Source organism: Hemiscyllium ocellatum, chromosome 19 (assembly GCF_020745735.1).
Source record: "Hemiscyllium ocellatum isolate sHemOce1 chromosome 19, sHemOce1.pat.X.cur, whole genome shotgun sequence".
Taxonomy (NCBI): Eukaryota; Metazoa; Chordata; class Chondrichthyes; order Orectolobiformes; family Hemiscylliidae; genus Hemiscyllium; species Hemiscyllium ocellatum.
Genome location: NC_083419.1, coordinates 35,355,024 through 35,369,090, shown reverse-complemented (window position 1 = coordinate 35,369,090; position 14,067 = coordinate 35,355,024). Strand labels below are relative to the sequence as shown.

At 40.6% G+C, this 14,067-nt stretch overlaps 1 protein-coding gene across 1 annotated transcript in view; it reads right to left on the bottom strand.

Moving 5' to 3' along the window:
• Positions 1–14,067, bottom strand: part of dock4 (dedicator of cytokinesis 4) — a 458,861-nt gene that overhangs the window by 177,549 nt on the left and 267,245 nt on the right. Inside the window, exons 14-16 of the mRNA XM_060839361.1 lie at positions 10,662–10,786; positions 5,275–5,437; positions 1,909–2,015 (exon numbers count right to left, since the gene is read on the bottom strand). Of these exons, the coding sequence (XP_060695344.1) occupies positions 1,909–2,015; positions 5,275–5,437; positions 10,662–10,786 (395 nt within the window). The remainder of the gene's footprint in view (positions 1–1,908; positions 2,016–5,274; positions 5,438–10,661; positions 10,787–14,067) is intronic.

Sequence of the window (14,067 nt, the reverse complement as noted above, 5' to 3'; positions counted from 1 at the left end):
CACTGCAGCAAGCCTGAGGCAGAGATGCTGACCACGGAACATGGTGATTTGTTCAAGTGGGGACATTTTTAACAGACTGAATGTCAGTGTTCTGCAAAGCAGTTGCTCACCCTGGGCTCTGTCTCCAGTGTGGACAAGATCATATTGTGAGCAGTGAATACAGAAGACTAAGTTCATTGAAGTGGAGGTAGTTGCACCTGGGTCACTGGATACTGGGGAGGGAGGAAAGAAATAGGCAGACAATTGCTTGAGAAGGTGCTGTGGAGAGATGCTAGGGGCAGATACTAATCAACCTTTTTCAGTTCTGAAGAAGTGTCACTGGGCCCGAAACATTTCTCTCCACAGATGCTGCCAGAATTAGAGTATTTTTACAGGTATATGTTTTTGGTTCGGATTTCTGGCATCCACAGTTGTTTGTCTTTTGTTGCTCTCTCTCTCTGGTCTCCATCTCCACTATTCACTCACTCCTTTTCCCCATCTCCTGTCTTCAGCATACAAGTCTTCTTTTCCAAGTTATCTTCAGTTCTGCAGGAGCACTGGACTCAAAACGTTAGTTTTGCTTTCTTTCCACAGATGCTGCCAGACCTGAGTTTCTCCAGCAATTTTTGTTTTTGTTACCGAAGTCATCAGAATGTGTAAGCCATAATCCCGACATTTATACTGGAATTGTGCCCTCCAGCTTTGAGCCTATTACAGATTAAAAAGTCAATGGTAGCGCACCTCATTAATGTGAATCTGTGGGTACCGTACCGTTGTGAGCATCTCCAGACATTGCTTGTCCCAGGTGCTGAGAAAACTCAGCCCTGTCCACCATTTAGTGAAGGACATTGCCAGGTGACTGTAAAGGCTGATTTAACTGTTTCCCTCTCACTGACTAATGCCTTGCAAAACATAACCCCTGCTCTGAGGCTCTATTCCAGCTCGTACAAATTCATTTTCCTCAATCATTTCCTCAAATTAGGATAGTCAAGATTGGCAGAATCCTGGATAAAAGCAAATTACTGCGGATGCTGGAAACTGAAACCAAAAGAGAAAATGCTGGAAAATCTCAACAGGTCTGGCAGCATCTGTAAAGAGAGAAAACAGCTGATGTTTCGAGTCTAACTGACCCTTTGTCTTGCAGATGTTAAGAAACGCAAGCTTCAACTTCTCATCCACACCCCTGCCCATCCTCCACCTTCCAACAGTCCCAATCCCTCGAACCCCATCTCTTCCAATCTCAGCACTTTTTGTTGTGTGTTCACCATGCCCTCTGAGGCTGAGTGTGCTGTTCTCAGCAAAGGACTCAGCTTTGTACCCTTACGTCCCCACCTCAATGAATTTCCGGCTCAACATGATGCTGAGCTCTTCTTCCATTGCCTTCGCGCTCACTTCTTTGGGCAAGAGCCCTCCCTCCACTCCACAGATCCTTTCCCATCCCTCCAACATTCCACCTCTAATTGTACACCCCGCCAGGACAATTTCCTGCCATCGACCTTTTCATTGGCAATTGTCGATGGACCATGGGCCGCCTTAATTTCTCTGCCCCTCTTATCCATTCCAACCTCTCTCCATCCGAACTTTCTGCCCTTTGCTCCCTTAGGTCCAACCCCAACCTTGTCATCAAACCTGCTGTTGTCGTCTGGTGTACTGACCTCTACCTCACAGAGGCTGAGCGCCAACTCTCAGATTCCTCTTCCTACCTCCCCCAGAGCATGACCACACCACTGAGCATCAAGCCATTGTCTCCAACACCGTGACTGGCCTCATTTCCTCAGGATGCCTGCCTCGCAGAACAGAACCTTTGCAGCAAGATGTTTGAAACTGCTGAGTGATGGTTTGGCAGAGATAGGCACTTGGTATTGTCCATAAAGGTTTAATAAAATTTTACAGTATTTAATGTTTCAAATAAACTCAAATTGCAATTACCTTGTGTACTAAGAGTTCATGAATACCATCTGGCAATGTTCTGCCATCTTCTTGCATCAGTGGAACAAAGGAGAACCCAAAAAGCTTTTTCTCTCCTTTTTCCTTTGCTGGAAATGAAAAACAATAAACAAGTAAGAGCGACTGGGGAGATTTCCCACCTGAAAGTTGGTCTAATTGATAAAAAATAAAACATTTGACTTAGAACAGGGTCTTAATAGTTTGTTCTGGGAACAGCAAAAATTGAAAACTATTCTGACAGTCTATTAGGCCCTCGAATTGTGTTTTAAAAAAAAAACTCCAATGTTCTTTCCTTTACTCTGGAGATTCCCACTGACGTTTGAAGTGTTAAATTGGTTTTGATCTGCTGTGTTATTTTCCAATGTGAAGATATAGTTTTCCTCCGTGAAAAAAAATGCCATCAGCAGAATGTTGAAGGCTTCAATTATACTAAAGGGTCCATGTTTTATCAAATTTATTTTGTTGCTCCAGTTAGGGCAATAACAATTGCCACAAACAAAAAGGGAAAATGTGAACCATCATCTGTTCAGCAGCTTAATTCCAGCCGATACAGGATGGCAACCGAACCACTGACTGTTTCCTGATATAACCGCAGAAGAATTATTCACTTTGATGCAATATGTTTCATGTGAAAAACAATGTGCCTCCTTGTAGACATTGTAACATGATGATGCCCAATACAGCCATAGCAGAAACAATTCCCAAACTTGTTGCAAACCAAAATGTAATTTAATTAAATGCATTAATGAGCTGTCTATATATAAAACTGCCATCCATTTTCTTTACACTTGGCAGAGAGAGTAGCATCACCTATTTGTAACTGAAGCTGTTGCCAGCAGCACTGTTAGTTTCAAGTCTGGTATCCTTTATGAAATCAGCACATTCCTTGATCATGGGATGCGGCTGTAATTTAAATTTGGAGTGATAAAAAAAAGTGTAACCCTAAAATAGAATTTGAATTTATCCTCTGAGTGCCAAACAGATTATTCCTCCTTCCTAAAACATCATGTAAATGAGATGTAAAATCATCCACACAAGCAGGGATTCACTGAATCATTATTCATTTTTTCTCAATTCAAAATAAAATCTGTGTCAACACAGACAGAGAAGGAATTGGACATAGATATAGATTAAAAAGAAAGGGCCCAAGTTTTTGCCTCCAATTTATGAATGACAACTATCACCAGCCTTAATGACATAGAGATGTATAGGAAGACTGAACAAACATAAGCAAAATGAAATCTTGTCTGCAGCTTTTCAATTTAAAGGAGTGCACCAAGGTGAAAGCAATTCAAATTGTTAAAACTCTTACACTTGAGAATCAACCACAAATAAGCCAATGACTCATTATGGAGAAAGTGAGGACTGCAGATGCTGGAGATCAGAGCTGAAAAATGTGTTGCTGGAAAAGCGCAGCAGGTCAGGCAGCATCCAAGGAGCAGGAGAATCGACGATTTGGGCATGAGCTGTTCTTCAGGAAGAAGGGCTTATGCCCGAAATGTCGATTGTCCTGTTCCTTGGATGCTGCCTGACCTGCTACGCTTTTCCAGCAACATATTTTTCAGCATTGATTGATTATCTTTGGAATCCAGAGCCTCTCAGATATGTTAACATTTTTCCACATTTATTCTTTAAAGTGCTGTATAACTGTGGGAGGAATCGGGGTATCAAAAATCCAGCAAGGCCTATTTCGCATCAGAAACAACTTAGTGCATCTTTTAACAAAGTTCTAGGTGATAAGGCGAAATTCCTGCTCAGTAGTGATGAGTTGCTGATTATGGAGGATTGTTACTTTTTCACAACTTGATTAACTGCAACTCATTAATATGTGCAGGATTGTTACTCTTGAACAACTTGATGAATTATACCTCATTAATATGCAGCTTTCTATTTTACCAACCTCAGAATTCTCTTTATGGATATCAGAGTGGGTTGCTGACCATGTTGGTCACCATGCAACAGAATCTCAGGGCATGCTCCATGGGTGCTCATCACATGCACCCCACAACCACAAGCAATCTCATCCCAAATATGCCAAACTCTAAGAGCCCTGAAGGCAGGTCTTTGATCTATTTACAAGGTACTTCTATACTTCACAGCTGCGGACACACATGCAACCATCATCGCAATGCTGCAGTAAGGATACTTTGTGCTCAGGGGATACATCAAGTTCATGGTGGGGATCAGGTTGCTTCCCTGGCTTCTTGGCTTGCTGTCTTAGTGCTCACTCATTCTGAGCCTACCCGGACATTGACTACGTGTCTGCCTTGCTTTTCCTTGGCCTATCTTGTCTTTTTGGGCTTGGCACTCTCAGTCAGAGGTACCAGGCTTCTAGTACTGCTGCAGTGCTGTGCAATTTAGCACAGACCCAAAGCTTGACATGATTTACAGCAGCCCTTGGACAAGTCAAGGCCTTTGATGAGGGGATCCTGGCACAGCATGTCAATGGCAGGCTCCACCAGGGGTTCAGACATGGTCAGTCAGCCTGCCATGCAGAGTGGTCAGAGTCAGGGTACTGTCCACAAAGGGGCGAGGAGCTGAATGATGAGCAGCCATCTTGACTCTGTGTCTTATCATAGGTGTTTTTGCTAATATGAGAGAGGGGCAAATATGAAGATGAAAATGGGTGGCACAGCTGTTACTTTTGGTGCAGGTGGGGAGTTATCCTGAGCAAGCGATAGGTAAAGCAGAGGGCCTGTAGCTGTTAGGAATGGGGAAAAGAGTGAATGTGAATGTGGGACTGATCTGGGTGGCAACCGCAGACCAGGCTGACACAGTCTGGTGTCATAGCCTCCTGTGTCTGTCCTGGAGGAAGATGATATGAGACTTCTGCACCACTTCATTCATCAGGACCTCCAGACCCAAAAAGCAAGACCCCAGCTTTCCTTTTGCTGCCATATCCAGGACAAATGACAAGAACTGTGGTGGGACAATCGCAAATTAAAACCCGATGTTACTGAATCTAGTTATACCACAAGTACTGTTTTAATATGCATTATTAATCTCATAACATTAATCTATTAACAGAAATACCACACATCCTTCCATCAAATAGTAATCTCTTCTGTATTTTAGTAGACTGGACTGTTTTGACACAAACTGGAAAGAGTCCTATAGTCTGGATGTTGTGTATTTGCGACACATCTGAGACATAGCATAGTAAATAACATGTACAGAGATCTATAATAAATGCATTACTCAGTTTGAAGTAATTTCTCAGCAGACTGACAACGTTAAATCTGATAACCTTTTTTTCCATTTATGCTTGCAGTTTAGACAGGGTTGTAGTATTTAGCTTTGCATTTATAGAGATTGTAGTATACTAGTCAATGATGTAATGGTGCTTACTGGAACAGTGCCTGAATTCAAGACGGATATGTGCACCCCTAAATTTATCCACTGGAATAGGAAGCTTCAGCAGCTCAGCCCACCTGGGGCTATTGTTGTGGTAAAGCACAAAGGAGTGGTGTTCACTCACTGGAATTTCTCCAGACCCCAGTGAAATGCAATCCTGTAAAGAGAAGGAACACAGTTCTGAGGTTCAAGGAATTACAATGCTTTTATATTTCTGCACAAAGGAAATCAGAACAGATTTATCTAATAAGTTAACAGAATTCATGCAACAGAAAAGGTCATATTGATAGGAAACTGATAAGCATCTGATCTGGCAAAATTGAATCAAATATGTTCTCCTGGTATTTTAATCAAATAGAATATATTTCAACTATTTGCTGTCAACCCTTTTAAGTTAAGGAACATTTTGCAAAAGAGATTACATCAGAAATGGACAATCTTTGTAGAGAATTAGTTGGGAAACAAACAAAATTAAAAACAAATAGAAGTTGGTGCAATAGCTTGAGAGAACATAACCTCCATTCTAGGCTTAATACAAAATAAGGAGGAAGTGAGGACTGCAGATCCTGAAGAAGGGCTTATGCCCGAAACGTCGAATCTCCTGTTCGTTGGATGCTGCCTGACCTGCTGCGCTTTTCCAGCAACACATTTTTAAGCTCTTAATACAGAATAAGTAATCTCAAGTCAATGTACTAAAACTAGGGAACACTAGTATTAAAACGGAGACAAAAGGGTTAGTCATGAGTGAAGACCTCATATTTAGCCAAAGTTGTCATTGAAGGAATGAGGCAGAAATTGACTAAAGTAGGCTGGGCAGAATTATGAACTGGCAATACATTAGTGTCAATTTTGTCTTTGGTAGACATGTGTCCATGTACCCTGTCAACAATGAAAGTAAACAATAAAATAACTAAAAGACTTGCATGGAAACAAAGTGTTGGAACAGTAAAAATCCCCGAGACTGAGATTGATATACAGATTGACAAAAGCAGATAAAGAAAAAGGTACAAGAGCAACACAGAAGAAATACAAGAAAAAGCTTGACAAAGGTCGCAAAGACAACATTCAAAGTTTTATAAACATATTTAGAGAAAAAGGATGACTTTGATTAAAATGGGTACCTTGACCACAGAAACAGATTATGCTATAATTGAGAATCATGAAATGGGAAATTTACCAAATAGCTACTTCATATTATTCCTTTCAAAATAGTGTGAAGGTGAAATACCAAAGGTACAAGGAAAATTAATGTAAATTAAGGGACAAACTAGAATCAATATAGCAAAACAAAAGATAATGGCAAAACTTTAACTAAAAATGGACAAATCATCAGGATCTAATGATTTCCAATTGCCAATGGCACCCTACTGCAAAGAGTAGCAGAGATAAACTAGGAAATTATAGACGTACTTGTCGAATGTTATTCATAGAGTTAATAACTTTGGAAAAATGATTGAGTATTAGGGATATATGAATTAATTAGAAAGGCTAAGTTAGGTCTAATGATCTGGGCTTTTTGAGGACTTGGAAATACAGCAAGATTGGTAGTGCCTGTGCATTTTATAACATGAAATTCCAAATAGCAAAGTTGAATAAAAGTAACTGTTAAGACAAAATAAAGTGATTGATTGTATTTGATAGGGAATGACTTAGGAGACAGAGTGCAAAGACAGTGCTACATACAATAGGAGCAGGATGTGGCTCATATTGCTCCAAGGTTTGGGGTGAGGCCACAATTTCTCACCTTATTTATAAAATACTTAGATAAAAGAAGAGAGAGATGTGTTTCTAATTGTTGCTGATTATATTAAGATAGTTGACACAATAAGTAACATAGATGAGTTCAAAACATTACAAAGGGGTATTGATAGATTGAGTGATTAAGAAAAAACAACAATGTTCAATATACAAAATTCATTTTGGATCTATGAAAGTTAGACCACAATATTTTGTGGTTTAGGAACTGTGAGTGAACAGTGACAGAGTATGATTTAGGGTCGAAGTGCAGATATCTCAAACATTAGTAGACAGTGGCAGAAAATAATTTGACATGTCAGTTAGATTTTGACTTTTGTCGTAAGAGAGCTGGTATCCAAAGGGTCAAAGATATATTGTAGTCATGCAGAAATCTAGTTGGGATAGCAGAACACTGCATTGAATCCTAGACATCACACCTCATGAATGGTAGAATAGCCTTGATGGAAATCTAACAGATTCACCAGAAAGATACAGCAACCAAAGTGGTTGAATTATAGGAATAGACATTATAGCTGAGCTTTATGTTGATTAAGAATAGAAGATTAAGGAATGACATAATTGGAAAGATTAAGATAATTAAAGGATTTGACAGAATACAGATAGGCTATTCCTGAAGCTGACAGTGTCCAGAACAAGGTGAATAACCATAAAAATTAAGCCAGGCCATTCAATAATGCTATTAAAAAAAACACTTGGCCACAATCAAAATCCAAAACTCTTTTACAAACACTACAGAGGATAGGGAAGCATGCATTTGAAAGGTGAGAACGATAGATTTTTGTTAAACAAGGGCAGTAAGTGTTATGGAAACTAGACGGGAAAATGGAGAACAGAGGAACTTAAGACACAGAAGCAGGAAGAGGACTTATTAAGTGATAGACAGGATGGCTTTGTGCAGGAAAGTTTATAATTCAGAAAACTATGTGAGTTTCTGGAGGAAGTGACAAAGGTGATTGATGGGTGCAGGACGGTAGATGTTGTCTACGTGGACTTCAGCAAGGCCTTTGACAAGGTCCCTCATGGCAGGTTAATACAGAGGATGAAGTTACATGGGATCCATGATGAGCTGGTAAGCTGGATATAGAACTGGCTTGCTCATAGAGAAGAGAAGGGTTTTTTTTCTGACTGCAGATCGTGACCAATGGTGTTCCACAAGGACCAGTGCTGGGACCCCTGTTGTTTGTGATTCATATAAATGATCTGGAGGAGAATTTATGCAATCTGCTTTGTGAGTTTGCAGAAGACAAAGATTGGAGGATAGTGAGAAGGGTTACCAGAGGATATAGCATGACATCAATAGGCTAGAGACATGGGTGGAGAAATGGCACATGCACTTTAATCCAGACAAATATGAGGTGATGCATCTTCGAAGGTTTAAAGTGGGGGGGGGTGGGGGGGAAGAAGTATACAGTAGATGGCAGAAACCTTAGAAGCTTTAACATAGAGGGATCGAGGCAAATAGGTGCACAGTTCCCTGAAAGTGGTAGTACATGTGAATTAGTTGTCAAGAAAGTGTATGACATATTTACCTTCATCAGTTGGGACATGTCTTGCCAATTTTTGTACTCCATGCTGCTGCTGTATAGAACTTTAGTTAGGCTACATTTGTAATATTGCATACAGTTCTGGTTGTTACATTACCAGAAGGATGTGGAGGGTTTGGAGAGGGCACAGAAAAGATGTATCAGGATATTGCCCAGTTTGGAGGGTTTTAGCTATGAGGAGAAATTGGAAAAATGACAAACTTGGTTTGTTTTCACTTGAATGCCTGAGGCTGAGGAGTGATCTGATAGTGTTTACAAAATTCTGAGAGGCATGGACAGAATTGATAGTTGGAGTTCTTCTCGAAAGGTAGAACTGTCAATTACTAGGGGACATAGATTTAAGGTAAAAGGGGGAAAATTTAAAAGAAGATGTGAGAGGCACATTTTCTTACACAGAGGGTGGTAAGTGCCTGGGATGCATTGTCAGAGGTGGTAGAAACATATAATAGCAACGTTTAAGAGATAGCTTGACAGTTACATGAACAGACAGACAATACAGGGATGTGGACCACATAGAAGCAAAAGGTTTTCCATTTAGAAAGGCATCGTGTCAGCACAGACTTGATGGACCAAAGGGCCTGTTCCTGTGCTTTACTGTTCTTTGTTCTTTCTTCCCTCTCTGGTAGGAATATCATCCCAACACCTAACCTAACAAGTAACTTTAGAATTTTGTATGCTTCAATAAGATCACCCTTCATTTCTCTGAACGCAAATGAATAAGTGTTTCACCTGTTTATCTATTTTTAGTAAGTCAACCTCTTTATTCGTGAATTTCTTCTGAACTGCTTTGAACATCAGTATATGATTTTTTTCAAGACAAGTCAGGGTAGGTGTAAGAATGATGTTCCTGATGACAGGGGTGTCCAGAACCAGGGGTCACCGTCAAAGAATATAGAGTAAACTATTAAGGGACTGAGATGAGAAGAGGTCTCTTCACCCAGAGAGTGATGAGCCTGTGGAATTCGCCAGTACCGACAGCAGTCGGGGCCAAACATTATGTGATTTCAAAAAGGAGTTGGATATAGCAGTTGGGTCTAAAAGGATCAAAAGATATGGAGGAAAATTGAGCTATTGAATTGGATGATCAGCCACAATCATATTAAATAACGGAGCATGCTTGAAGCATTGACTAGCTTACTCCTGCTCTGATTTTCTATGTTTAAATACAGGGCCCAAAACTGAACCCAGCCAGCTGCAACCTCGTCAACATCATGTACAGCTGTAACAAGACTAATCTATTTTTAAGCTACAACCCGAAAACTGAAGGCCAAAATTCCACTTGCCTTCTTTATTATTTGCTGCTCCTGCATGTTAAAGTTGTGTGTTTCAAGGACAAGAACATCCAGATCCCTCTGTGTTGCATTTTATTGGGAGTCTCTCTCCAATTACATCATAATCTGCTTTGGGATTCATCCTACCAAACTGCATGACATTATAATTCCCCACATTAAACAATGCCTGAAGTTATTGCCTTTTGTTTGACCTATCTATATCCCTCGCAGATACTTATTGCTTTGTGAAGAGGGAAGGTATCGATCAGTCATGATCCAATTGAATGAATAGATTTGAGGGTCTGAATGATCTGTTCTTTGTGCTTGTTTCTTCCTCCCTTTCTTTAGGAGGGAGCTGGATTCTTTCCTGAGACATCGATTCCCGCCTTGGGCGACTGTCTGTGTGGAGTTTGGACGATCTCCCAGTGTCTGCATGGGTTTTCCTTCGGTTTCCTCCCACAATCCAAAGATGGGCAGGGCAGGGGAATTGGTCATGCTAAATTGTTCAAAGTGTTAGGTGCATTAGTCAGGAGTAAACTTGGGTAGGGGAATGGGTCTGTGTGGTTACTCTTCGGTGGATCGGTGTGAACTTGTTGGAGCGAAGGGCCTGTTTCCATACTGTAGGGAATCTAATCTAATCATGACAGAGGGGGGAAACAGTTGATGGATACAAAACGTAGCAGAGCCCACCTACTTGTCATGGTACAGAACATTTTTCTGCCTCAAAATGCACCCTATTGAGGCAGGACAACACTGGGAAAACATTGCTTTTACTCAAAAATATCAAAGAATAAAAAAAATTATTTACCTTGAGGATCTGCCCCTCACTATCTAAAACATACATGGTAACATCCACATTCCTGGCCACACTCTTGCCTCCTTTTTCAAATTCTCCTCTCTCCAGTGTTACGTACAAGTCATTTCTGATGTCACCTGGGTAAACAAAATGAGCATTAGGAAATACATTTCATTACAGAGTTAATTAAAACTTTGAAAAAAAATGTGTACTTTTTGTTAAACCTTGAATAAGTTTTCCTTTATTTTTAACCTTGTGCCTGGGTGTCTCAGAACAGTGCATCAACAGTAGCAAAGAGGCAAGAGTCGGCCTGCTCCCAGATTGTGGTTAGCTGGGTCTAAATATTGCTGGGATAATTATACTTCCAATTTTCTTTCTTTCCTGGTGCTGGAAATCTTGGATTTAATTTGATGGTTCATTAGGAGGCAGGGATCGGAAACTCATTGTTTGGGGAGGAGAAAACCAAAAATGTCACTCCAGATCAAGACACTAAACTGTATGGAAATAAAACAAATTATGAGTATTATACCTCCCAGTCCATTAATGATTGCAATATGTGCAGGTAAAAAGGGCAAGAACTTGAAAGTTGGATGTATTGATAGATCTTTGAGAATTGGCATGGTCTTGTGAGCTGAATTACTTGTATTACGTATGTTGTATTACTGATTTCTTTCATGTTATACAATTTCAAACATGAGCCTAGCCAACAGCTCCAGAAGAAACAGGACTCCTTCATACCCTTCCAAAGAGAATGTTCTCTATGTATCAATCAGTAGGTTATTTCATTGTACAGCATCATACAAATTGCCAGTATATAACCATTGCCTGACTCACCGGAAGCTATTTTATTGCACAGTACTCTCTCCATAGCCTTCTGCTTCCAAAGTTAGCCAGTTTTCCCTTAGGTAAAACTTTCCTCTCAATCTCACCATTCCAGGGGGCAAAATAGGGCATGCTTCAACATGGGTGAGTGTTCTCCTAACCCCTTTCCTCAGTATCAGCATAGGTTAATAGCTGCAGGGGAATGAAATTTCCTCCAGGAAGCAGTATTTCAATGAGTAAATTTAGAATTTTTAAAATTACTTTAACAGCTGTCTCTAACCTTCTTTATTCAATTGAAAACAGTTGCAATTTGTCAAGGTTTTTCTTTGTAATTATGGATTCCTAACAGTACTGAATGGCCTCAAAAGTGCGCATACTATTTAATAGTGACGTAACCAACGTAATTAATGAATTGACAATTACAACTTTACCCTTGTGCTCTGATACTCCCGTGAGCAAAACCCCATGGGCCTTGCATTTGAATCCCTGGGTTTCTATTCATCTGAACCCTTCGGTTTCTTTTCATTAATTAAACAGCATCGGTTACTTCACTTTAATTCCTTGAGCCCAAAAATAGTATGCTTCTTTGCTGTTAGACTAAAACAAATCAATTTGAAAAGCAGCACTGGATGCATTTTAAAAAGTAATCTCCACTTTGGCTATCACAGTTCTCACTTGACAATTTTCTATTAGGATTCGCTTGACTGCAGGAGTAGGCTCCCTGCTGATTTTTCACACTTCCACATAGTGCTGAAGTGCTTTGCAGAAGCACTGTTGTTGTCTCCAATGAAATCATTAACTCAGTACAAAGCTCCATACCTTTCTGCTCTCTACAGGCCATGATGCAGTTTATTTGTTCATTAAGTTTTAAGTGAACTTGCCTTCTGTGAATTTCATTCTCTTTCTTTTTATGCAAAACTATAATGATAGCATTATTGAAGGGAGAAATATTCTCGCTGCACTCCCACACACAAAATATGTCCGAATGCTATATTCATGTAAAACCACCCACGCAGTTATTGTGATAATGAGAACTCGCTGCCCTCTACTGGTGGAGTTTGTTTTCTATTTGTGAATCAATGTTTGCAATATCAGTTTTCCTCAGAACAATTTAATTCCAAAATAGACGTAACACCTAAAATTTTTTTCAAGAAAAGAACAAAAGCAGGACCCTATCTTTTCTGCAGAATTGCTTGCCTTCACTGAAGGACCTTACAGTCCCGCAAACCCACAGATAAACTCACAATGCTACACTGATCTAGCTTCCACCCGAAACATATTAAAACAGCCATTTCCAACAGACAAGCCATCCGTGTACACAGGATCTGTTCAATTGAGGAGGAGTGTGACAGGCAAGTGCTCAAGGATGCCCTTACAAGAACAGGGTACGATACTCAATTCATTGACTGCCAGTTCTGATGTGCCACAGCAAGAATGATCTCCTCAGGGTCTGACACAGGCTGTAACCGACAGGTTACTGTCTAGTACTTCCCAGAAGCCTTCTTTACAGCCTTCAACACATTATTGATGAGGAGGAGCATCTGGCCAAGACCTTCCCCACATCTCCATTTCTCGCCTTTAAACAACCACCAAACTTTAAACAGACCTTTGTTCATAGCAAACTGCACAGCCTTCAGGACAACACCGCCGTACAACCCTGTCATGGCAGCCGCTGCAAGATGTGTCAGTGTATCAACAAGGATAACACATTTACACTTGGGGGCACCTCCCACCATGTACGTGGTAAGTGCTCGTGTGACTCAGCCAACGTGGTCTTGCTCATACAGTGCAGGCAAGGATGCCGAGGCATGATACGTTGCTGAGACGGAGCAGACACTAGGACAACGGATGAATGGACACTGCACAACAACCAGACAGGGGTGTTCCCTCCCAGTCAGGGAACACTTCAGCGGTCAGGGACATTTAGCTGCGGACCTTCAGGTGACCACCCCTCAAGGCGGACTTCAGGACAAGCAATAACCAGACTGGCTGAGCAGAAGCTAATAGCAAAGTTCGGTACCCATGAGAATGGCTTCAACCAGGACCTTGGGTTCATGTTACACCAGCGGTCACCCCACTGCATCACTCTCACACACACACACACACACACACACACACACATATAGATGAAAATTTATAGGATGAATTTTTTTGGCAGATTTACATTTTATTTGCTCAAAAACTGCATGAATCCCTATAAAACTAAGCAGAGGGCTTTTCAGTCTGACTCAACACTGGGATGCAGACGCACTTCACACCTATTAGAAAAGCTGAGCTAACCTGAGAATGATTTGGAGATGCCGGTGTTGGACTGGGGTGCACAAGGTTAAAAATCACACAAAACCAGGTTATAGTTCAACAGGTTTAATTGGGAAGCACACTAGTTTTCGGAGCGTCGCTCCTTCAGCAGGTGTTAGAGAATGTAATTTAAATGAAGTTCTGGGATTTTCATATCAAAGAACAGAAACCAGCATATCCCATTCAAAAAGAAGAAATATTTAATTTAAAATGGTTTAAGATATCACATCTCCATGACACTGGACTCCTTTGGCTGTAAATTCTGTGATCATGATCTTACTCTCCACAACCACCTCTT